The following is a 26,637-nucleotide window of genomic DNA, read 5'->3' as shown; positions in this document are numbered from 1 at the left end:
CTATGTTTTTATACCCTGTGGAAAAACACTCCTGAAAGTGTTGCTTGCTTCTGAGGCTTCCTTGGTTTTTCATGCTCCTTCTTGCTAAGCTAATCTTTTTCTCTGCTCTATTTTTGTCTGTGAATAAACTTTTTCCTTTTAATTTTTCTCTTCCTGATTCATGACTGAAATCTTCATATTCCTGCATGCTTGCTGCTACAAATTAATATCAAGGCTGATCGCATCTAATCTTCTTCCTTTTTTTTTTTTTTTCTTTTCAAAACTCTTCTCTTCAATCTCTGCCAGAGTAGCTTTGTCTGTCCATCTGCATGGCTCACAGCTCTTGAGAGATGGCAGGATTGGGAGGCTGATTCTGCCACCCAGCAACCCCAACTAATCCGTACTTTCTGTACTCTCCAGTACCAGCACACGCAGCTCCCACTGAAGATGATGATTCTGACAGATTAACATAAACAATCTTAACACTCAACAAGGAACAGTTCTCTTCAAAACTACATTTCAGAGTCCCACTCCACCCCAACCAATCGTTATTTAATTTTCTCAACTGCCATATTCTGGCCTTGGATAACATACACAGAGCCTTTGTCTCAAATCCAAAACAATTTGCCCAGTCACTCCAAAAGTAAGACTTGAAGTTATACATTGCATGGGCATAGCATGTGCCTTTTAACCTTGGTCAGATTTGATTTATGGATACAAGGGTCAAATCTGTTTGGTTTTTTTGCTTTTGCAAAATATTTAACAGAAAAAATCCTGCTTCTTTCGATTACAAGCTCTCAAATTTAAAGATGAAAAATATGTAGGTATTCTCCAACTGTTCTCCAGTTATGTTTCTCAAGATGACATTTCTCAGCTCACACATTATGTTAATGCAATTGCAAAATAAACATAAAAACTAAATCACACAGAAACCTGAAGACCCAGATGTTTTCATTAAGTATTATTGCATTTCTTGCCACAAAATTAACTGACACCTTCCTGCTATAAAGAAGCATATGCTTGGTCCTAATTTACTGGTTTACATCTTTGCTTTTAACCCACAGATTCATTTGTAAACCTGAGAAAATTATCATCTTGTCCATATATGTGAATGTATTTTGCTGTTCAAATATTAACTCATCACTACAGAAATTCTGCACATACTTCCTTTCCCTGTGTCCCCCTGAAGACTCCCATTTTTCAAGGTAGCATAGACTTACTTTGTACCTCCTCTGTCTAATTTTGTGCCAAGATTATTTATTCAGATATCTTCCCTAGGATGTCCTCAAGCAGAGGTAAAGAAGGTATTAGATCCATGGACTTCCACCAAAATTCATTTTAAACAACAGAAAAGATATAGAAAGTTTGCCACTTTTTTATTAACTTCCCCCTAGATACACACACACACACTCAGAAATGCGGCCTCTTAAATTCCACAGCACATTTTAAAAGGCTTTGAAATCAAAAGTATTTAAGATATTACCATAACCTATCCAGAGGCTATGGATCATCAACACACTCATTCCAAGCATCATAATGCAAAAATTATGGTTTTTTAAAGGTAACTATAGTACTGGGGAGTATTTACACTGGAGAGGCAGGGGGAGATAATTCATTTAGGTTACTGTTCTATAGTGACAGGAGTCAGAAACACACTTCCAACTTTTGCTGGTTTCTAAGGAAACTATTCCCTTAGGAGTCAAATATAATCCTGTATTTTCAAACATCAAGTCCTTGAGCCTGATGATGATATCCAGTCTCTGAACACATCTCTTGTGAGAAGTCACACACAGGTATAAAGGCAGAAAGTAAGTTCTGAGCACTAACACCTTGTGGATGTATTACCAATACTTACTAACTGAAGAAAATTTGTCTTCTTGGTCTTACAGACTCCTACACAATCTCATGTGCTTTACTGTCTACATTATACATCCAAACATTTCACAGATTCTTCCACAAGCTTCTAATCTTAGAAGCTAGTAAACCTTCTCCTTTCCCCTTGCTTTTGAAAAAAAGAGAAAAAAAAAAAAGAAGAAAAAAAAAGGCAACCAATGCAATCTCATATTTTGCCTACAATCCTTTTGCATCTTCAATGATCACCTCCAGTGAAAACTTCCTAAGAGACAACTGTCTCCTACAGTCTTTTTTTGCTATTGCACATGTGAATTTTCTTCCTATTATGAAAAGTTTTATTTGTCCATTTCCCATCTTTTTGATTGCTTTCATGCTACTCACAATAATACTTCACACACAATTGCACTGGAGCTTCCTCTTATCATCTAATGGTTTGGGTTGGAAGGGACCTTAAAGATCATCCGTTTCCAACCCCCTGCCACGGGCAGGGACACCTTCCACTAGCCCAGGTTGCTCAAAGCCCCGTCCAACCTGGCCTTGAACACTGCCAGGGAGGGGGCAGCCACAGCTTCTCTGGGAAACCTGTGCCAGTGCCTCACAACCCTCACAGTGAAGAATTTCTTCCTTACATCTAATCTAAATCTACCCTCTTTCAGTTTAAAACTGTTACCCTGTCCCTACACCCCCTGATAAGGAGTCCCTCCCCACTTTTCCCCACTTTTCCTGTAGCCCCCTTTAAGTACTGGAAGGCCACTGCAAGGTTTCCCTGGAGCCTTCTCTTCTCTGGGCTGAACAACCCCAACTCTCTCAGCCTGTCCTCATAAGAGAGTTATTAAACAACTCAACCACTTCTAGGTGTAGTGGCCTGTAATTCAGGGGCCAAGAGTCCTTACATGCGTCTCCAGCAATTTCTGAGATAATTTTCCACAACAGCATAGGACTGCAGATCTCACACACTTGATTCATTGTGCTCAATTAAAAAACAAAACAAAACAAAAGCCCTTATTGTTGCTAAAGACTCCAAGTTTTACCCGCAGCTGCATATGTCATTGTTAGCAAATACCAATTTCACACGTAAGAGCAATTTTTCCACAGTTGTATTCTCTAATGATGTTATTTCTGGACAGAAGACACAACCACCCCAAATCAACACACAGGTCTTTTCAGCATATCTGGAAAAGATCCATGCCAACTTTTAAGAGTGATCTAAAGTTTCTATAATTGTCTGACAACCTGTAACTTGACAAGTTTCACAATACTGGGTTATTTTCTACTGGTATCTATATTCTTTCAAGACCTACATAAATCAGCTGTAGGTCATTTTCTGCATATTCCATTTCCTAGGGATCTTCATGGTAATAGTTTCACACTGCTTGCTTCAAAAGCTACAGGAGTAACAGATCTTGCTGCTTGTTTCATTTCAGTTCTAGAAAAGACATCTACTACTCTCTTTTCAAAGCATTAATGTGGAGGCCACATGTCCCCACTGTCCTGCAGTTTGCTAGCCAAGTTGTCTACAACATTGTCTTATTTCCTCACCAGCATTTGTGATCTGCTCCAATTTATCCTACAAGCTTGGCTAGTTCTCTTTTTAACTCTTCTTTAGTTAAAAAAAAAAAAAAGAGTGTCTACCAATGGTCTTTCCTAGTTTCCAACTTCAAAGTTTCATTCCTACTGAAAGTCTGCTCTTTCATTAAGAATCCAGAGGCCTAGGTAGACATTGTGTTTGAGACAGCTGGACGGATTTCTTTCTGTAGATTTTGTTCAACAGCTTCTCATGCTCCCCATTCTAACCCAAGTTGGTTTTTCAAAAGCTTTGTACCTCTTCAGGATGCAAAACTCTTTACATTCATTACCTTTTCCGGTAATCAACTTGGTCTTTCGCACTTAATTCCATACTTTAAACAATTAGAGCGCTTCTATTCCTGCGGTAGTCAAAATAGCTGCTTTGTGTTTGTGTTCTACCTTGCTTCCCATCATGAAAAGATAAAGGTCATAGTTCAGCTTCCTCCAGGTGTCCCTAGCTGGACTTGTTAGTTTCTTCAGGATATTATTCCTTTACCAATTCCTCCTTACTCTGCATCTGTGGTATTGCTGGACAGTGTTCACTGAAATTCCTTAGAGAAGAGCAACATACCACATTTTCCTACCTGGAAATTATAATGTTGCCATTTAAAATCCTGGAACACAAGTAAGATATTCTTAGTGAGATGACATGTTTCACTCATTTCAGTCTTTATTCATGTCCCATGCAGACCAAAGGCTTTGGTTCTCAGTTCAGGTGAAATACTTTAGAAAATAAAATAAATAAAAAACCACCACTTGTCCCTGTGGAGTTTGATATTACTGTTCCTGTTCAACCTTCAACCAAGTATCTGGCCAAGCAAGCATCCAAGCGGTATTTTCAGTGTTAAAAATCAAAGTTTTTAAAGATGATTTCTACTAGCTCTTTTCAGTCTTGTCTATAACATTCAACTCTTTCAAGTGTTTACTTAAATCAGAATCTTTACATTACAAGACAGATACTTTCTTTCTATCCAACAGAAGGAGCTGTCTTCCTCAAAGGAGTAAAACAATGGAAAACACTAGCATGGCATACCCTAAAAAGTAATTTAAAATATAATTCTGTTAATACTCTGTTAGGACATGAAGTTTAAATTTCATGACTTAAAAATATATACCTCCAAGAACATATGCCCTCACTAATTTTATGTTCTTAGAAATTCAGGCATAGGCCTTTTTATATTGAAAAGAGTTTTAGGAAAGATAAGCATTTACCAGCATCACACCAGGCTTTTCTAATTGCAAACCCATCTGAGAACAAGTCACTTGCAGTACAAGGAAATAGTCCCATCTACAAACTTTGTCTGAAGTCACTGAATCATAAAAATCCCAGAGCTACAACACTGGAGGAGATGTGAAATATACTTGGCAGAAATTTACTACAAGTGTTTTCTTTTACAATAAAATCTTAGTACATCTGGCTACATGATTAAAATAAATATATGTATTGACAATGCTCAGGGGAAAGCTTTTTAGGGGAGAAAATAGCAATTTTGGTGGCTCAGCTTGATACACCTTCAGAAAAAGCAAAATTATCACAAGCTCCTAAGAAGATCCCTTGTGAAGAATCAGGTCTTTCTAGTGATACCTAACACAGGAGTCATTTGAAAAAGAAAAGAAAAAAACCCAAACTTGTAGTGGATCAAAAAGAACAACGTAAATACATAAGCATTTAAAAATCCATCACACTCCAAAGTCAGGAAACAGTATAATTTATTGCTTTACTCAATATTTTTGTAATCATACAAAACAAATGCTGACTAAACAGAATCCAGTGAAGATAGAGCTAAGATTTTACAGGTCTTAGTTTTGGAACTTTTAATGAAAAATATTTGTTCTTGCATTGACACCCATTACAGTTTAAATCTGTATTTATCCTTACTTTTACTCACCTCCTACCTCCCATTTTCCACAACTCTTTTCAGGACTTTGCACCTAACGCTATTTTCATATTGCGGTGCTATCGCATCATAACACATTAAGATTTTGGCTTGAACTCATGGTCTCAAGGCAGATTTTATAAGAACTTGTTCTGCTTTTCAGTGCATTAGCCATGACAACATTTTCTCACTAAAATAAATATTTTCTACAGTGAAATGCAGGTGCAAGGGAAAAAGTCAAGTACAGCACAGAAATATTTTTCAAGCTAAGGACAAATATAAATCTTTTAGGGTTTAGGTCATATTCTAGCGCATCAGAAATGGTTTGGGGCTGTGCAACTGAAAGTGCTTTATCCCTCTGACAAACCCGTCTTTGTCATAGTAAGTCATGGCTATAAACCTGCAAACCCAATCTGTCTTGTTTTGGCTCTGAACTAGAACATCAGTAACATACAAACCAAGCTGCCAGTGTGAAACAATCTTGCTATTTGTACACCCTTCTGAACGAGAAGACAAGGTCCTTTCAACAATGCTGCGTTATACCTGCACAGACAAGGTGCAGCTTGTCCTAACTTTGCACAAACACCCATACTTCAGATAGCTTGGTCACATGCCATCATCACAGGACATCAGCCTTCTCTCTCAGAAGCTCTAGAGCCATCCTGCACTAACACAGAGTCTTGAGCTACCTTTTAAAACTAATTCCTCTGCCTCATTGGTACAGCAAAAAGCAAGGACTATGCATGTGGAGATAAGACATTTAAAACTCTAAGCTTGTAGGTCCACAAGCGATTCACCAAAAGATAGATGAAGAGGGAGTTCTCAAAAGTACACAACTGATAAACTCCCCTTCATATACATGAGTTCACTGCCTGTGGGATTTTCAAAGCCTTTTGTCACAAATCCCACAAAGGTTCTGCTTCATTAGGCATTAAACTGCTTTTAAATCTTTGAGCTCCCACACCGTACAAAGAGAAATTTCAATTTGTACTCCAACTCAGATCCAAGATAAACATAAACTCTTCTCCCAGTGCACCACTCCAGAAGAAAGGGCAACCACAGAAAGGATGCTTCTGCAGCCACTCTGCAGTAGGTTAAGGCAGCAAAGACTGGAACAAACAATAGTTTTGTGCCACTAGAAGTAGGGAGCAGCCCCGAGCAATACAAGCCCTATTTGGCTAGAAGTGCTCCAAATTAAATCGGTTACTGTTCCTCAGATACTGCTTTATTATGTCCCACACTACAGTACAGATTTATGTGCACATCAAGATTCATCCATACTAACTGTCACACCAATATCCTTGAATATTCCAACTTTAATGCAAATATTGTATTAACCTTCTTGATTTCTTTCTGTAGTGCAATGACAAATTGTTTTACCACCCTGTATATTTATAAAATAGAGTGAAAAGTTTCAAACAAGCCTCCTGGTATGAGGTGCATTGTCTGTCCAAAACCAGTAACTTTGTGTACAGGAATGAAAAACAGATACATAGACTGTTATCAGCTTGTACCTGCAATTAACTCAATTTCTGGTGCTATATTCAAAACATTTGCCAGAAGATCTCATTAAAAGAGTGCAAAATCTATTTAATACTGTTTCTAGAAGGCTTTAATATTGTTTTTTCCAGGTCTATCTGAAATACGTTTCTGTAATTCAGATGAGTTCAATCTGCCAGTTTCTCTGGAAAATGAGTCAAACAAGTCTATGTTCTATGATATGAAGAGCAATATATTAAGGAGGTGGAACACAGTTTATCATTTTCAGGATAGGTTTCAGGCAGAAGATCAGCAAAACTTTAAAAGAAAACCAATTAGTCATTCCAAATGTTGCTTAAAAATAATAGTTGACCAGAACCTTTAATCGCATACACGAAGTACTACTACAATAATAGATAGCTTAGCTATCTTAAATTTTCCACACATAGCTCCACTTTTGTTCTGAACTCTAGAGCATCGAATTGAAGTACTTGAAGCTGCAGTATGAAACATATCTAAGTACAGGCCAATACCCAGGTCTCCCTGCAGTGCTATGACCTGACACAGTTCAGCTCTGTGTTGCTGTGCTTCTTGTAGCTAAACAAAAAATGCAGTTTTAAATCCAAAATACTTGAATTGCTTCCAGATGGCAGATTTGTAAAAATAAATTTGATATAAGATCTATTTTGTCTTTCAGAAGTATTTGATTAATCTTTAAGAATTATAAAGGGTCCAATCAAAAACAAACCTTATTTAATCCATTTGCAAATAATAATCCCGCACCTTGCCTTCATTCTTCTATGCAGACAACATACAGCTTTGATGCCATGATTGCAAAATGAGGCAACTCTCTCCAACTTTTGTTAAAATCTCTTTAACCTTTAATGTGGTAAATCCACTGTGTTTTTCATTTAACTTACAAAAAAAAAAAACCAAACCACAACACAGGTCAAAAGTTATGAAAAATACTCAAAGCCATAGGAGGAAACATAATGAACGTTTGAAGTTTTAAGTAAATACCAAATATCCACGTGGTCAGTCACACTGTTTTCCTCCTTTGCACAGAAGCTAGTAGTGAATTCCTCGTGACGGATCTTGTAAACAGCAAAGACCTGCTCGTGTCACCTGTGGTTCTTCCTAGATCTAATCCACTTACAGACACATGGCCCAGTGGCAGATACCACCATATCATCACTGGTCTCAGATAAAAGCATCTTCTCCCTAAGAACAGTGACTCAGCACTACTTCTCAGACACATGCTTAATTTAAGCACTTAATTACTTCTTGAGCACCTAATTAAGTCTGCAGGACTACTTAGAGGGCCTGAAGTCGAATGTTGTAATGTGGCACACATACAATATTGTGACTGTAGAAACCATTATGCTACCATGGAATGTTTTCTAGAAAACCCACCCATTACACTAGTTACACGTCTGACAAAAACGCAACAAGTTACCTCAAATCCCATTAATTATGCACTTTCCCTCACCACATCCTTTGACGTTCTAGGAAAAAAAAAAAAACAAACGAACCCTCTACAGCTGTTGGAGCAGTTCTTGGAAATACAATAAAACACCCTTTCCTCCGATCGCTCAAGGTAGGTACTGAGGGCACAATACAGCTCCTGCCCAAACCCACACATCACAGCTCTAAAAAGAGCACAGGGTAAACAAAGCCAATGTTTCGGCTCTGCAAACAACTGCACATAGCAGAGGGCTCATGCTACGTGCTCCTGACAAACAGCAAAGTGTGACTTGCTACGTGTTTCCCTCCAACACACCCCAGGAAGGTCTGGCCAGGCAAGCAACCTTCAGCAATTTCAGTGCCTCAGCATCAACATGACTTCTAACCACGCTTGCTATATGGAGGACTGTTCTCTTCTACACACAGGGTATTGCTGTGCCTCTAGTGCATCTCCAAGCAGATCTGACAGGAGAACTTCCACATGCCAGTCAGCAAGGCCTTGTAAAATAATCAACATTAATGCCACATGCCACACCTCTGCTCTCCCATCATTAAGGAGAATCACCTGACCACTACAATCAAAACAGACCCTTGGGTTCAGCAAAACCTGAATTAATTTCTGCTGTTGTGGAAGTTTTTCTGTAAACATCCTTTAAATATATTCAACATCTGCAGCCTTGGGGTAACAATCAAGTTGTTTCAAAAATTGCTTGTACCCTTCTGCAGTATTTCCCCTAAGCAAGCGATTAATTTACAACTGTCTGCTCAGACAGAGCCTTTTCCTTGATTCTTCTCTATAGAATCCTCTATTTACATGCAGAATGTTTTGTAAGTGCAGGTGTATAAATAGAATAGCTTCAATTAATTGCAATGTTGCCCATAGCATGTCTCTGATCAGTGGCTGTTGTGCACCTGCAGTAATAAAATGCCAAGAGAGATAATGTACTGAATTTTAATCACATGTTGCCATGTTACATATTACGCTGTTTAAAAACATTTCCTTTACTCCTGAGCTGTTTGTAAAAGGGTGTTACCAATTAAGCACGAATAGCCTGGGGAGTGATATTACAGTTCACACAATTTGGTTATAGTGACTAAGTGGAGAAAAGCAGCTTGATAGCAGCTGGTATTTTTCTTAAATGGCTAACATAATAACAGGACATTTTTTTCATGAGCCCTTGTAAGGGGAAGGGAGCTGGAGTGGTTTAAAAACTCTTACTGCATTGTAATGTGATATGATTGTGTAGCCCAAAATGATTCACAGTTCAATATTGAAGCTAAAATGAAAACAATCAGTGTGCAGGGAAAACAAAATTAAGAGGCATGTTAGTGGCAAGATGTTCCCAGAAAAACAATGAGAAATTTCGGTCCTGCTTCTTTGTATATTCAGGGCGTCAACCTGTGCCACTGCATGCAGCCATGTAACATGAAAGAATGTGTCAAGGGGAAAACTACACACTGGCTTTAAAGGCATTTCTTCTAAAATAATGCCCTATTTCTGCCAAACACTTTTTTCTTATAAACACCAAGTACATGGCCTGAATTTAAGGAAATCTGTACACTAAAGGCCTTTACTGAAACTAAAGTACAGAAGGAAAAAAGAACATGATTTAGCATCTGGCCATATATAACAAGCTCCACACATCCCATCAGCATCTTGGTTCACTTACGAAATCTCAGTGCACCCCTGAGGAACAGTACAACTGATTTTGTCATGTTTGGCAACTTTGCTGACTGGGATAGGAGCTTGGGATCACAGCCGATCCAGCTCTAGCTCCCCAACAGCAGGAGAAAATGCTATCACCAACAGCCTGTGCAGGAAGATAGTTGAGAGTAAACTCCCAGTATCCCATTTTACTCTTTCAGAGCCACAAAATGAGGACCTTTACGTATTGCTCTTCTGTCTGGTTAACCTGCAACCAGAGTGTAAAATGAAACACACTGTGTTTCTCTTGCTTTCCTGCAGGTATACAGTGAGCAAGTACAGATTGTTCATCCACAAATGGATCCACACAGAATGCTGTATATGCACTGAAGACAAATCAAGACAAAATAATACAAATGAGAGATACTCTAATGGTTGTGAGACTAGAATGACTATTACAGTGCCAAATGGAACACAATTCCAGTAAGGTCCCTGTGTCTCACATCTCTCTCCACTGTAATATAACTGGTAAAAGTAGTGTCATTTTTAAACCTACAACAGCCCTTGAAAGGGCTTTCCCTTCAATAACTTGGGTCCTAAATGCAAAAATAAAACAGTTGTTTGATCAGAACAATCTATTGGAAAGCAATTCTTGAATCACATATGCCACTCACTACAAAGTATGGTAAGCAAAGAGGCATGTTTCTATCCCCATTCACGAGGACAGGTGTGAAAACAACCTATCACCATCCACTCCCTTACACCGTTGCCAAAATACAGTCAGCAGAAAAAAAAAATTAGTAAGAAGAATGCTGTTTGATTTATAGTGTACCTTATTTCCTCTACTGAGGGCTTCAGAAGAGGCAAATCCAAAGTAACAACTAGAAAAGCATGTTAAAAATGAGCATGTAAGTGAAAAAGGACCATGAAAACTGACAGCAACAAAAGCAAATACTTCAGGAAACAGCAGATTAAATAGGAAGAAAAGCAAATTAGCACTGAGAAAACCAGATAATTCAGGTGTAAAGTCAAAGCAAATGCATTCATTCCCAACTTAATTACTCAAACAGTAATGATGTAAGACACTGTAGAAACAGCTGTTAAATTACAACATTGCATTCATCAGAAAATGGGAAACTTCACCCATTGTAAGGTTTCAGTAGATACATGTGATGTCTGATACTTTGTCACAACAAAGGCAGACCTGTTCTTCCCTCAGTTCAGTTCGCTCTAGATATGATGCAAGGCCATGTAATAGTGAGGACACCTATCATAAACAATGAGGAGTGATCAGCCCAACATGCTAAGAGGGATCATGAAATACAATATCAAACATGTCCAACCAAGTTCTTCATTTTCACAATCACTCTTGCCCTTAAGGTTACGGGGTTTCTCTTCTTATTTCCTGCACCAGTGTGCATGTGACTGTTTACTTAATTCCAAATGTGATCCAACCTTTTCATATACATCTACTACAACAACAACTCTAAGTTAGCTACTACAGACAGTTAACCTTCTCTTCATACAAAAGAAAATGCTATTCTGCACACACCCTTTAGACCAAGCTACACTCTAGAAGCTTCAAGGTTAACTTTGACATAGAGTAACAAAACTAACTCACTTTACCAAAAAAAGGCAGTAACTTTTTATTGTTATTATCATCTTCATTAATTTTAATCAACAACCTAGAACTTACTCCTTTTAAGGAGATGCAATATATGGCTCATTATGTTACTCCGTAATATGGAAAATCATTGTCCTGGTTTCAGCTGGGATAGAGTTTTGGGGGGGTTTTCCTGCATAGTAGCTAGAATAGTGCTGTGGTTTGGATTCAGAGTGAGATTTGGTATGAGAAGAATGTTGATAATGCACTGATGTTTTTACTTGTTGCTCAGAAATCAAGGACTTATCAACTTCCCATGTCCTGCTAGTGCACAGGTGCACAATAAGCTGGGAGAGAGTACTGAACCCAAATTAGCCAATGAAATATTCCACATCATATACCGTCATGCTCGGTATATAGATGAGGGTTGACCAGGAAGCTCACTTCTGTGATTGTGGTTTCAGAATTCTCTCTTCTCCGGGATTGCTAGCCAAGAACAGCTGGGCCTTAGTTGGCGGGTGGTGAGCAAATCCATTACTCATTTTTATTTTCTACTATTATTATTTTTATTTTATTTCAATTATTACATTGTTTTTATCTCAACCTATGAGTCTCCTTACCTTTTTTCCTCCAATTCACTCCCCCATTCCCTGTTGTGGGGGAAGATGAGCAAGCAGCTGTGGTGTTCAGCTGCCAGCCAGAGTTGAAGCATGACAACCATCATCTTAAGACTACAAACACTCTCCAAATGATGTCTTTTTATGCCTGTCATTTGTGCAGCAACATCACATCATTCATTGATTTCAGTCAGTGCCTGGATAGCATATTGAAGAACTTAAATCTATAAATAATACCTGTATCTCAATGATACAGTTGATTGCACCATCTAGTAGATCTAGCAACAATTTGTTCCTTCAGCAAGGGCTAATGGAGATATATATAGGAATTAAAGGTATCTTTAACATTTCTAGCCTTCCCCTTTTTCTTTCAGGACTTCAGAAATATTCCTGCTGCTGCCAACAACTCAGCATTTTTCAGCACTGAATTTCACCAGCAAAATCCATATAGTCTAGTTACATTCCTCAGAAGTACTTTAACCTACACAGGAATTAACAGATGCAAATAACAGTAATCTGAGGAAGGAGGACTGAGCCACCATGCTGTTTAGCTTTTGCCAAGATGAAAGATTCTTACAGCTTGAGGGTTTTTTTAAGCTAGTTTAATACATACCAAGACAGTCACTTCCTTTACTAATACCAGGGAGAATTGTCAAAGGCATTCAGAAAGTTTAAATGCATTATGTCAGACCACTTCTCTTCTTTCCTCTTAGTAGTGTGTTTAAAGAGTGGCAAGAGATTAAGGAAACACAACTTGTCCTTTGCCAAAACCATATTATCATGATTTTCCAGGTGGTTTATTATTTATTCTGTGACTAATTAAACACATTTCTATGTAAACACTCACTAATCTGCAATTCTCTTCCTCTCCCTTAAAGTATTTCTAAGAAAATGTGGTATTTACTATTCCACCATGGAGGTAGGGTAGAAGCAGCTTTTAATGATGAATGCCATAAACTCCATCACTTCATTACCAAACTACTCTTGGACTCCAGGGAGTACAAGGATTGGACTTCATGATACCGCTTGGTAACATTTGTCACTTGTTTCCTGCATATTTTTCAAAAGGAGGGGGGGAAGAAGAAGAGAAGGGGGAAAAGTAAAAAAAAGGGGGAGGTACTCCAGCTAGCTAGTCACTGACTAGTTCCCTCAGGCAAATATTTCCAACTCAGCTGTTCAAATCACAGCAGAAGATGAGCAACATTAGAGAATTGCAAGTAGTATGTAAAACTCACAGGACTTCTCATGGACAGCAGACAGCATTTAGTGATACATACACAGACTGACATATCTCTGAAGAAGTAGAACCTTAAATGGAAATAGATGGCTTTTCCCAACACCGAAAAATGAGATGCACAAACAGGCTTATCATGGAAGTTAGCCACAATAAGACTATCGCGCCCTGACTTTTGTATAGGACCTTCCTTAGTCATTACATGTAGTTCATGAGATTATTTAGCACTTCCAATGAAATACCATCAAGACCTAAGAGAGAAGGAAAAAATGTTTGAAGATACCTACATACAACAGAATTCAGGGCATGCAAACACTGAGCTCAGGAAAGACTTCTTGCTCATGTCCCTGATTCCACATCACAGTGGAATGCATACTGAAATTCAGGTAAGCGGCAACAGGGAGGCAAGAGAGCATACACATTTGCACATGGAGCAAGGGGCAGCACAGCAGTGTATGCCAGAATGATGCTGCACACAAAGCCATCCAGTAGCAAGTGTAGAGTCAGGCCATGTCCAATCACACCAACTCGACTCCCAGACTCCTCACAAAACCCATCATCCTTTCAAAGATAACCTCTGGTATCTCCATCGTTTTGTTTGCACCTCCTCACACTGACATGTAAATAAATTCACATACAGTCCTTACCTTGTTCAGGGTTCTCAAAGTGCTGTCAATCCTGTCAGACTAAGCATTAAGAAGCTCCTGGAGTTTATGGACTTCCAGACCTCAGAACATCATTATCTAAGCTACAGACAAAAGCTGTTCAGCTCATTTCCTGTAATCAAACATATTCCCCAAGGAAGTACTCATACAGAATTTAGGGCATCCTGATAATTCCTTAGCAATCCTCAGATACTGACCAAGTTGTGACCTAAGGAGATGCAGAAATCACCAGGCCTGTGAGCTTACAGATTAGAGGCAGGAAGATACAATGGCATCTAAGTTCAATTACTTCTTGTATACTGCTCTGCACTGAGAAGTATCAATTAAAAATGAAAACCAACATACACACATTGTTTGTATTAAAAATTCTCTTAACCTCATCAGGTGATTATTTAACAGATGAGTGCTATCTGTGAAAGCTACCTCTAGGAAGCTGCTTAGCAAAAAGCCTGAGGATGAATGCCTCTTGCTCCACAGTTATTAAACCACTCACACCAAACATCAAAAAGAAAAAATTAAATATAAAGAGACATCTCCTCTAGGCTAAGTAATGCTAGAAGTTTCAGGCTAACATGAAACTTTGTGACTGGATAATAAAAGGCCAAAGGACAATCAATGCTGAACAATATGAACAGATGTCTATGGTTAAAAAAAAAAAATTCCTACCTTCACAGATGAAATTATAATCTTCAAACTGACTATCATCCTTCAGGAGGGAGATCTCTACATTATGATACACCGTCTGGGCTGTTGCAACTACTTCCAAGTCAGTCCCATTTGTTTGTTTTAATTATTTTGATACAAGTTTTAGATTGTTATTTCAAAGCCAACCTAAATGAAAGAACTCACTGCCCACTGCATACCACATCTTTAAGAGTCAAAAGAATGTGCAACTCAGCTATTTACAAACTTATTATCCTGATGTAACATGGGCATTCATGCCTCATTTCAGTTACCAAACTGAATTGTAATTCAAAAAAATATACAACTTTAGCCTGCAAATACCATAACTAAAAAAATATTCTGAACAGAGTTGAAATAAGCTAAAATTGGTTTGGGATTTCAGTTTTCTTGCTAGAAGAGAACCATAGCATTAATGCTACAGGCAGCTTCCTATCTATATTTAGAAAAAAAAAAAAAAAAAAGGTATCAGGGAATGTGGCTTTTCTATAGCAAGCTTTTGTGATGTGATTCAAAGAAAAATTTAGTGTTTGGAAATGATGGATTTACTCCCTAAATCCCAAAGACTTAAATGCCTCAATTACCTTCTGTCTTCATTGAAAAAAGCACACTGAGATACTAGGCTTTTAACTTAACCCAAGACAAAAATTATCTTCAGACACAATCCTTGACTGGATTCAAAGGGAAGAATAGTAGTGACAAGACAATTGAAAACAACATGACTCAGCAGAATTCAGTTGGGGCATGGGAACCTGTGAGGAGAAAGAATCCAGCTGTAACAAACACCCTGCTACTGAGCCCTCTCCCGCGACTCTGGGAGCAAGTCATCAGCTGTTACCTCTGTCCAGCACAAGACGATACTTGTGTTAGCACTCAAACAGCAGCAAGTGCCCTGAAAGAGCATTACAGAGAATCTCTGTACAGCACAATTTTAAAAGCAAATGAAAATCTAGCCACTGAAGCACTAGAGGAAAATTCTCCTCACACTGTTCTGTGTGGAAAACCACACAAAACAAGATCACTAGGTCTCCTAAGTCACTTACCACCAGCTCTTGCACTATTACAGTGCAATGTTTGCACACCCATACTTTAGCTGCTCTGCACTTGTTTGCTTTTATTACAAACAGCTTTATTGACAAGTTTTAGGTTTCTTTCTTAAACTGTTCATTATAGCACCCTTGTTCTTTTACTAAGTTTAAAGGTAAAAATGCACAAGCTGGTGCCAAATCTGATGCTTGTCTAAGAGAAGCTTACACACAGCTAAATCTTGGATATGCAGACAATTATTAGAATTTGCCTTTTAGAAACATACTGAATTCTGTGACAATTCGAGTACTTCAGATGGAGCAGATAATGATACTGTATAAAAATAGGGTGTATTTGTGGGTCACCGAGCTCCTACAGAGACTAATACAAAGAGTCTCCATTTTAATGTTACTGTATAATTTGGTAGACACATCTACTGCACACGAGGCAGTGCAAGCTGACAGTTCATGTTGTTCCCACCAATTTCACAATCCCCTACAGGAGTGTAAGCTAGATAAAAATTCGGCCTTATTAGCACGCCACTCACACACATACAGAATGTCTTTGAGCAGAATCAGATCCTAGAAGAGGAACTGGACAAACATGTTGCAGATGTTCCCAAAGCATGCGTAACTGCATTAAGGGATGTTTCCTATGTCTGGAAGACATGTGAAAATATGATGCAATTCATCTTCCAATAGGCAGCACTAACCAACAGTCTGAGTCCTCAGGTGAGGAAGCACTGTTCAGCCCAAGTGCTCCATCTGTTCAGTAGGAACCGAGTAACTCTGGCTACTATAACTTTACAGGGATGTGCTTCAAGTGTGTGCCAGCTCCCATACAAGAAGAATGCAAACATACCATCAAGCTTCATGCATCAAAACCTCTCAACATGAAATGCTGAGGTTCCTGCTATCCTTAAGCAGATTTGCACTCCAAAGAAATTCAGGGTTTGTGCAGCCAAAGGCAGCCATTGAAACATTTAAGCAAGTAGCCTTGGCAGATCTTTAGCGTCTGTACATGTATTTGTGAAAGCTGCTTCCTTACCACAGAGCTCCTGACAAGACCTTTTTCACAATGTGCCATTCACTGTGTTGGAGGAGGCCAGGCAGAAAATTCTGTCTAGTCCTTAGTGTGGGCCTGTGGTTCTCACTTTACTTTGGTGTAGAGAAATATTTCAGCTCAGAACTACTGTTTTGCAGAAGATTGCAATCCTTGAAATACTTCAGAGGAGGAAAGTTGCTTTGTTTTTTACTTAATATAGAACACCCGAAATTCAGCACTTTGAAGATGTGGGTTCACATGGCCCATTAGTGCAAAGAAGGTGCAGACATTTGAGCATCTGTGCCTTAGGCAAAATTATACCAAAAGGAAAGAGATATCAAATTCTTTTTAAAATAATTTATCTTTTCTAGGTATTTACCTCATCTTAGCCAGAGTTTGCACTTTTTTAATATCTATCTTGTCCAGAAGAAATCTGAAGCAGCAGATTATGAACTGCAGGCATCCACAGGCAAATCCATTTCCCGGACTCCAGTTTCATTTGCTTGAAGATTACTAGCAAAATAACAAACCATCTCTCCAGAAAGGAAATACTTTTAAGCACCTAATTAAACACATTTCATTTGTTTATTCCAAATATTTACCCTAAACTATCCACAATTTATAAAGAAAAAAAAAGTTAAAAAGATGAGGACCAATTTATTCTTAAGAAGAGGACATTGATTATTGCAACACACTTCCAGGTGAAAAAACATTTCTGCTAGCGTAACAAATTCACTGCCTGGAGTAGAAAGCTACCCAAACACACCTGGAACTCTTCAAAAAACATTTAATATTCTGTTAAGAACATTAAGGACGTAGCACTTGGAATTACCAAAACCTGCTCAGATTTTTATGCTACTTGGGGACAACTTTCACGCACAGTGAATTGAATGGTCCCCAGATATAAATACATACCACTCAGAAGTTCTATTAAGTATTTGTTCTGCTACTTAGCTTTTTCAGAAGCCTACGTCATAGCCTGTAAAGTTAAGGCTGCAAATCCTTACTTATTCTTTCCACATCATATTTTGATTTGCTGGAAAGCATGTACCTATCCTTATTTCTGTAATATGTCAGTCAGAAATCATGCAACCCATCAACTTGCTCCTCACCATACCACTTAAAATAATTTTTTTAAAAACAGAAAAAAAAAACAAGCCACAGAATAAAGAGCTTACTGCAGTACTGTCTTCAAATTCTGCCCAACGATGGACACAAAGATGGGGGAAATCTTGTTCTTAGTTTTCCCAGTTCTGGACTAGACAATTTAAAACAGACAACATATTGTCCTTGCTTGCAGCCATTGAGGCTTCTCTCCTTCCTTCAGCCTTGCCGCCTGACTTCTGAATGACCAAAGGCTCTAAAAGCAACCCAAAACTTTCAAGTATTTATGCACCCAGTATTAGTATGTACACCTTAAAGTTCTATCTTCAGCCAGACATATCAGTGTAGATGTTTTTGTTTCCCTGCCAGATTTAGGGAATTTCATTTAAATTTCTCAAGGCATCCAAGTTTATATATCGTACACAACCAGAAGTCTGTTAAGGGAAACAAAAATTCATCATTTTCTTGTTCATGATGACCCAAGGCCCACTCTCAAGAAAGGAAGTCATTGCTTTATCTGTTCAAGAGGCTTATGCGAAGACACCACTTGGCACCAATTTCCTCTGGTGTTAGACACACTAGGGGAAGCAGAAAGAAACTGATCACTAAAGTGATCTCTGCAGTCTCACACTGCCTTCCACGTCTTTTTCATTTGAGTATGTAGCCATCACGATTTTGCAGAAAGCCCAGAAATAACAACTGGAATATAAATGTCTGCTTATGTCTGTGGAATCCCTAAGAAGATTACAGATGCCTACCCTATCCCACTCAACTTGGGGCTAATTAAGCCAAAATAAGGATAGTCAATAAAGTCTCAGCAATTATTTCTTTCCTTACCAGAACATATAAGAAAAGAAACAACTGGTATTATGTTTACATGACTATTTGCAAGCTCACAGTTGCTACTTGCACAAAAGCAAAGACTGGAGGTAGGTGAAAGAAGATTTATTTTCCTAAGGAGAGTCTGCTAAGACTGAGTTGCTAAGAGTGTGGAAAAACACTAACCAAGAGACAGATGTAGGTGACAAGACATAACAAGAAATGCAGAGAAGGTTTAATATCAGAATCCAGAGTCCAGGATTATCAGCACCTAGCATTGACGCTACCAACTAGTACAATTCTAAAACTTAACACAGTAATTCATCTCCTTGCATTTTCTGCAAAATACTGCTTTGTGGGCAAGAAGCAATTCTCAAGCCCACTCCTTTCTATGGCTGGATCCCAGGAGCTTCAAATCATGACAGAAGCAAGAACTACCAGATCTCTCTATCACCAGCAAATGACTGCCAGAGTCAGTCTTCCAACAAGAGTGGGAGTTGCATTTGTCTCCTTCCTTCATTAGTCTGAGAAAGCACCACTTCACACTGAATTGTTGAGAAAAACATGCTGCTATTTTAACAGTAGAACAAGCAATAAAATTTCAGAGAAGGGAAAAACCTGGTCTCAATCCTGCTATTAGGTTTAGGGTCAGGAATGGGTCATCCTCCCCTTCCCACTAAGGTACTGGTTTAAAAGACTCCAAGGGAGGGTGTGGAGAAGGAGAAGAGTAACACAGCGTACAGGAAGATGTCCAAAAAAGCTATTTTGATGGGCCAGAAGGGCCACCATGAAGCTGTTCCAGTTTGCTCTGTTTACCCAATCTTGAATTATCAAGACATGTGCAAGCTTAAAAAAATTCAGCTCAGTGAAGCCTTCCAACATTGATATCAATCTAAATGTTATCTATACATTATGGGCTTATAAAAAAGGGGAAGAAAAGAAAAGCTCTAAGATATTCCTGCCATGGATTTTCTTGCACATTCTCCAATTCTTACTCATTCTGCTTGAGCCAAAAAGCAGACTGTCAGCCACATGACTCAATCTGTTCGGCCTCTAGTCCCAGCAAGTGCTAAGAGCACAGAAGCACGTTGATATGAAGTATAATTAACCATACTTTTTCCATAATGTCACAGAAAAAAAAAAAAAATTCCATCAGAGCTTAGTAATAGTTCTGGGATAGATTTGGCAGGGGACAAAACCAGGAGTGGCTATACTACATCCACAGGGACTTGACTCTTCAAAGGTTCAGAGGAAGTTAGCTGGTTAATTCTCTGTAAACTGGGCACCCAGCTGCCTTCAGTGCCTTTCAGCATTGCAGCCTAGAAATGAGTAGGTCCACTCCATATTTTTAATGCTACCTAAAAAGCCACAAGTGTTTAAAACAGCTACCCCTTGACTAGCCTTGGCTGTAAGACACTGGCCCATCCAGAAAACTGAGACCATCACAAACTCCTCACATCCTTCCACTGAAGCAACTTGATGCACATGCTAGTACAGACTGTACCTTTCCCTCTTCTCTCCCTGGTGAAGGTATAGTCTATGTCAAAGCCAAAATTAATTTATGAGCTAAAATGGGAAAGGCAGGGACTAAAATCATGACACTTTCCTCCAAGATCCTTAGGTGTATTAAGGGAAGGTCATTTTCTACACTTTGTCAGGAATAAAGAACTTCATCCCTTTCCACATCCTCCCTCCGAAAGACCATCCATGTAATACTCAGCCACAACTTGATTCATACAGAGAAAATACTCTCAAATAAATTTCAATCCACAGGTTGAAAACTGCTGAAAGTCTTCCCTGGAGTCACAGCAGAGTCCATGAGGCCTGCACTGGATACAGAGCCACTCTAGAACCAGAGAGAAGGTTTGAAGGAAGAATCAAACTACAGATTCAAATCCTAGATACTGAATGAAGGTCTGCTTTTGATGGATTTCTTTTTTCTTCCTGTAAACAAAAAAAAACCCTTCAGACTGTATGCACACACATAGGAAAACCCCTAACCAAGGATTTTGTTTTGAAGATGTTGCACTTAACATTATAGACTTATAATTACTTTGGGATTTGGCATTTCCTGCATCTTGGATCACTGAAATGCATTAAAAGAATAAGGCTACCATGAAGTGCAGTGTCCTGAAGTTTAATTCTTTCCATTATATTTTGGTGGGATCACTTGCAATACAGAAATCCAAAGCAATACTTTAAAAAAAAAAAAAAAAAAAAAACTCACTTTTAATGTTTCATTTTAGTGGCCTGCTTAAGAGCACATTAAAGAAAGAGAGGACAGGCAGCAACCTGTTATTGACCCATGTACGAAAATCCCTGTTCTCCATATGGTTTGTAAAAGGAATACATTTTAACTAGATGTGTGGCTTTTCGAAGAGAAACATTTGTACACATAAAAACAGGTCCACTTTTTATAAACAGAGGTGTTTGAGCCCACACCTCCAGGGTAAAGAATCAGAGGAGGAATAGTACAAGAAGACCAGGTGCCAAAGAGACAGAGGTTCAAGTTAACTGCATTTATTTGGCCAGTCACAGAACATTTGAAAGCAAACTGCTTGCAACAGTCTCAAGCCTGGAGTTTGCAGAAATGAAAGGAGCTCCCCCTTCTGCTTCATTTTCAGCTTTTCTGATAAAGGAGCAGTCTGTAAGGTACCTCCTGAATCACATAACACAAAAGATAATAGAGCAGATGGTAACATCTGACAATGGCTTAACACATGTTCCCAGGTTTCATTCCCTCCTCTGGCTGATGAAACTTAAATCCAGGTTTTTCAACTACCCAGAAGTAAAGTCCAGCTTTGCCATTTGCTGTTTCACTCCCACCTGCTTTTGCACAGAAGAAATATTTCTGGGTTCCTGTCCCTGCTCCAAAGGTGAGTGCTGGTGTCTCAACCCACAGAAAAGCAGAGCAGGGAGTGATGCTGTACACCCTGCCCTTCTCAGACACACATCCTGACTGATTGGCTAGCTAGTCACCCTCATGCTCCTCCTAGGCCAAAAAAAAAAATTTATACATGAAATAGCCCAATTTCAGAGGACAAGGATCCAGCATTCCTTTCCAGAGCAGTTTGTAGATGGACATTATTCTTGCATTTCCCGGGACACAGCTGTAAATATTTCTTCATAAAGGTACGCAGCATTTCTACCACCTGCCTGCGTGATACAGCCCTGATACTCTAAATGAAAGTAGCAGCCTTTCCTCCAAAGGAAAGCCTTAATAAGGATGGTTCCAGTTCTTTGGTTCCAATTCTTTTGTTTGGGTTTGGTTTGATTTTTTTCCCCTTATCATAGTCTACTCATATCGCTAAGCAGTCAGACAAGAACGCAAGGACTGTGAATCTTAAGTAGAGGGAGGCCTCTCCTGGTTACATCAGGTAAGGCACCAACACTCTGAAGCAGAGAGAGATGCAAGATCCCCATCCTAAACATCCTCCCCATTTCAGACACTGCTTCTTCGACTACAGGCCTTAGCAACTCCCTGCACAGTGGCAGAGACAACTCACAGCTACAGAAACCATGTCAATGATAGGGGCAGTACCAGACACCTGTTTAACATCGACGTCAGTAGAGCAGGAGTTGAAATAGAAGCGATTTACAGTTGTATTGGTGTTGCCTAGCACTAAATCTTGTGGGTAAGGAACACTCCTGTGTCTTTCAGAAGCCACTTGAAATTCATGTGAAAGTAGTGCAGTTCCCCGGTGAGCAGAGGCTGCAGTAATCCCACAGTAAGACACAGGTATAGGTGCTGTAGAGATGTCAGCCAGTCCACATAGCCTGGATCCAGGCTTTGAAATACAAAAGCAGTTACAAACTGCTGCTGTCTCAGATTGTTCAGTCAGAAGAGGAGCTTAAAGCATCATAAGGCAATACTGTATTTCTAGTTGAGACAACTAAGTTGTTTCCTGTCCTGATAACAACCAGAGTTCTAGTTATTCTGTGCACACTCAGCTGAAAAAACACAGCTTTTCTTAAACATCAATGCTAATGCAAGTTTTAAGACTTTGAGGAACGTGAGATTTTTCCACCTATGTCACTCTGGACAACAGAAAGAATAAACAATCTTGCACTCATTTAGAGATGACCTAATTTAAAAAAAAAAATAAAATAAAAATCTTTATTTCCAATTTATGTTAAATAAAATAAAAACCAACCCTGGGCTCAAGCCCTTTCGTTTCAGATCCCAAGGAAACACACATACATCCTTGTTGCAAAAAACTGATGGCATGTTGTACTTCTATCTGCCTCTCAAAGTCTGCAGCTCACTGGTTTTTACTATCCTGTTTCTTTGATCTAATCAGAAAAAGCCCAAACCCAACTCTCTCATGGTGTCCCCTTTTTTATGGAAAAACATGAAGTATTTTAAAGGAACTAGTCTTACTTCTATTTACTTTCCCCTATCAATTTTCAGTTGACTTTAGATGTGATGCTGAGACCAGAAAACTTTAATAAGACTGCTTCATAAAGAGTCCCAAAGAGGAAATAAATGCACAGCCTCCAGCCCACCCAAATGCATTCTCTGCAACTTATTTTTACCATTTGTAAAGGAAGTCCTATCAATCCCACCAAGTACATGCCTTAACTGATAATGCTATTTAACTAAGCAAGACACATTCAGAAGGCAGAGGTAAGGATTCAGGGGAAAACCACACTTCTGTTCTAGATACCTGAGGAAAAGTATGTGCCCTTCTGATCAGAAGCAGCTTTGCAATATGGTGTAATACATGCCTATTCTGAAGCTAATTTTTCAATTAGTCAAGATGAGCTTTCCTACATATGAAGAAAACTTAGTTCTTGAGGAAACCCTGACCATTACATTTAAGCAACAACTACAGAAACAGACAAGAAGCCCAAGAGTGACCAGTTTCTTTGTGTTCCCCTTTACTACTGCTCTAAATAATCTACTGAATTCTGTCTTGATCATTTGTTGCTACTCCACAGGAACTATGCTTGCAACTATTTTTGTTTTAGCTAAGAGGACACTTCCCAGTTACTAATCTTTGTGTAAGCCTTTATATTTCCAGTAAACTACAAGTTTCTGCAATTGGTCTGTGATACAGTTGCAGCAGCAAAAGGTTGCGAGCCTGTGTTTCTGACCACTGACAGACAAACCCTAAAAACAGAATGGGAATTACAGAAGCCTTCAGCAAATACAGCAGCTATGCATAACACCCAGTGGCACACCAGGGAGCTGAAATGCAGCAGAGGCAATGTATATTATGGCTGTTGGCTTGAGCACTTTTTAGCAACTGGAGCTTGAAGGTGTTGTTGTACACCACCAATGGTGTACACCATTCCTTACAGCTTAGTAAGGCACACAGGAAGCAGTCTGGCTGTGGGATCCCCATTGCTATGAAAATCAGCCAGTTGCAGATTATTTCCAAAACCATTAAACGCAAGTTTGTTTCCCAAAGAGAACACAAAGAGTCACTTACCATCTAACTCCTCTGTGTTTTCATCCAAATAACCCCTCACTGTATGAATGTCCTGAGCCATATATCCCATCTTTGACTTAAGATTCACATTTGTTTTTCTTTGATGGAGGAGATTATCGTGGATGGGAAATAGCCCTGTCAATCCTTTTGTATGGGACAGCAATGTCACGGCAGTAGATGGGGGATGGAGAGGGGTATTAAAGCAGAAATCCTGAAGGCATCTGCCTGAGGAGTTTGTTATCATATGCAAAAATAATCTGGGCAGTCAGAATTAACAGTGACAGTTTCTGAGACCTGTGCAGCCAAGTCCAACTCAAGGAAATTTTTCTCTACTCAGAGAAAACCACAGATACATTTTTGCAAGCAGATAATTCAGAAGCCCTGACATCCGCAACTCCTGGCGCAGATGTTTGGATCATCTGCCTAACCAAATGCTGTTAAAATAGGACACTTAACCCTGTGAGTCAGCCCTGATATCTCCACCTACAAACTAATTGGAAACTAAACAAATAATAAACAAACAACAGGACAGAACACCCACTCAAGACATCAAGGAGAGAGACAACTGCACTGAGAGCTCTGGCTTTAGTTCATTTTCACTCATCTCTGCACACAGAATCACTAAAAGAGTAATTAATAATGATCAGTGGTTTAGAAACATACTTTACAAGAACAATACAAGACCAACAGGTGAGCCACTTAAGTTGTTACTCTCTTGATGTCATCAGCACTGTCACCATCAGCTTCATCTGGCTGCAAAGTACATCTGAGAATGAGCCACAGAATGTTACAAGTCTAGACTAGACATGTATGAAAAAAAATCAATCCTTTTCACCTTTATTCAAATAATTAAGCTTTTGGGTTTGTGAGATTAATTTCTCCATATAGTGACATGAACAGTTATTTCTTTAACTAAAAACACAGTCACCTTATGCCTGGAATATAAGTTTAATACAGCATTGTACATCAAGTATGGCAATAGCTTAACTACACAGCACACATTCTCAGCCTACAAATGCTAGGAGAGGCATTTGATACATGCTGTTAAATTATTAAATTATTATTTCACTATAGCACGAAAAGGAAAGATCACCACAGGAGAATAAGACTGTTTAGTGGCTCTACTATTCACCAACTATGCTGACGAAATAAGTATTGTGTTAATAATAATGTTATTTAGCTTCTTGTAGCAAGGTACCAAAGAAAAAGTTCACTGTATACGGGGTTTGTTCATTTATTTTTCTGAAGACGCACAGAAAAGAAGAAATCAGAAAAGTAAACAACTCAATGTTTTTAAGATTTGCAGGCTGGTTTAAACAAAGTGGAGAAGGTGAAAAATAAAAAGGTAGGGGGAACCAGCCACAAAATACAATAAAGCTTTATTGCCAAGCCCTTCACAGTGCAGTGTGAGTTTTCATGGAAAGCACATGCTGTAGCTATACATGCTGTAACAAGTATGAGGCAGAAGTCAAAACAAAACAAAACAGAAGCCTAAAAATAAATTGCATATGCACTGCTTGAACTTCCTTTGTCAGAGACTTTTGGAGAGTAGATCGGCTCTTCCCTCAAAGGCTTTTGGAAATGGAAGTGAAACAGCCCACATAAAAGAGCAGACACTTTGTAACAATAACCAAAGACCCTCACCCAGTCTGAACCATGTAAATCTCTTCCTAAGTGCTAGTTCTGATAGACATTGCATGATTTACTTCAGCTACCCTATATAAGAAGAGCATTCCTACAGCAATCCCAGCCTCCCTGACACAGGGAAACACAAGGAACCAAGACGGGCTTACTCACTGCTGTTGACAGGAAAGAGACTCGAGACTACGTAACTCAATAAACTTGGTCCTCTAAGCCTAACAGCCAATCAGCAATGAAAGGGTATTTTCCCTTCTCATATACCACCCCTGTTCCATCAGTACATTCCCTGACTTGTAACCATCAATCCCAGAAGTCTGAAGTGATAGAAAACACACTTCTTGGCTACAACTTTGAAATGATGATCCAGGTATTCGAGTGCATTATTTTGTAACCAAGTAGCACTATTTAGGTGTCTCAAACACATCTACCACCTAAGAAACACTGTTGCCTCATTTCCCGTACACTGGTATTCGAGCATAGGGGAAGGGTGACAAGAAGGAACAGCACACACATGCACACCCCCAAGCCACAAAGCAGCCCCGAGAGCCAGGACTCAGCTTTTGGGGCTGGGCAGCTGATGTTACAGCGCCTGTTTTATGGGGGAAAGCAAATCAGTGGAAGCTGCAAGGTCGTGGTGCCGACACTCCGCGTTCCAGAAAGCCGCAGGGCAGGTGCCTAGCGAGGTGGCCCGAGGGCGCGAAAGGCCCCGGGCAGGCGGACGGGCTGGCACTTACTTCTGGGGGGCCGCCGCCGTCAGCCCCGCGGCCACCGCCGCCCGGGCCTCGAACTCCTCCCGTCGCAGCACGTCCCCGGAGCCGCGGAAGCCCAGCTCCACCAGCTGCCGCACCACCGCCTCGCTCTGTGGGAAGAAGACGGGCAGGGAGCTCGGTTAGCGCCGGGACAC

General features: G+C 39.4%; 1 protein-coding gene across 1 annotated transcript in view; it reads right to left on the bottom strand.

Moving 5' to 3' along the window:
- Window positions 1–26,637, bottom strand: part of CFAP299 (cilia and flagella associated protein 299) — a 213,353-nt gene that overhangs the window by 186,284 nt on the left and 432 nt on the right. The window contains exon 2 of the mRNA XM_026847915.1: window positions 26,468–26,617. Coding sequence (XP_026703716.1) covers window positions 26,468–26,617 — 150 coding nt within the window. The remainder of the gene's footprint in view (window positions 1–26,467; window positions 26,618–26,637) is intronic.

The sequence above is a fragment of the Athene cunicularia genome, assembly GCF_003259725.1.
Source record: "Athene cunicularia isolate RWA chromosome 4 unlocalized genomic scaffold, athCun1 chr4_part2, whole genome shotgun sequence".
Taxonomy (NCBI): Eukaryota; Metazoa; Chordata; class Aves; order Strigiformes; family Strigidae; genus Athene; species Athene cunicularia.
The sequence above is the reverse complement of the archived record's forward strand: the minus strand, read 5'-3'. Positions and strand labels throughout refer to the sequence as shown.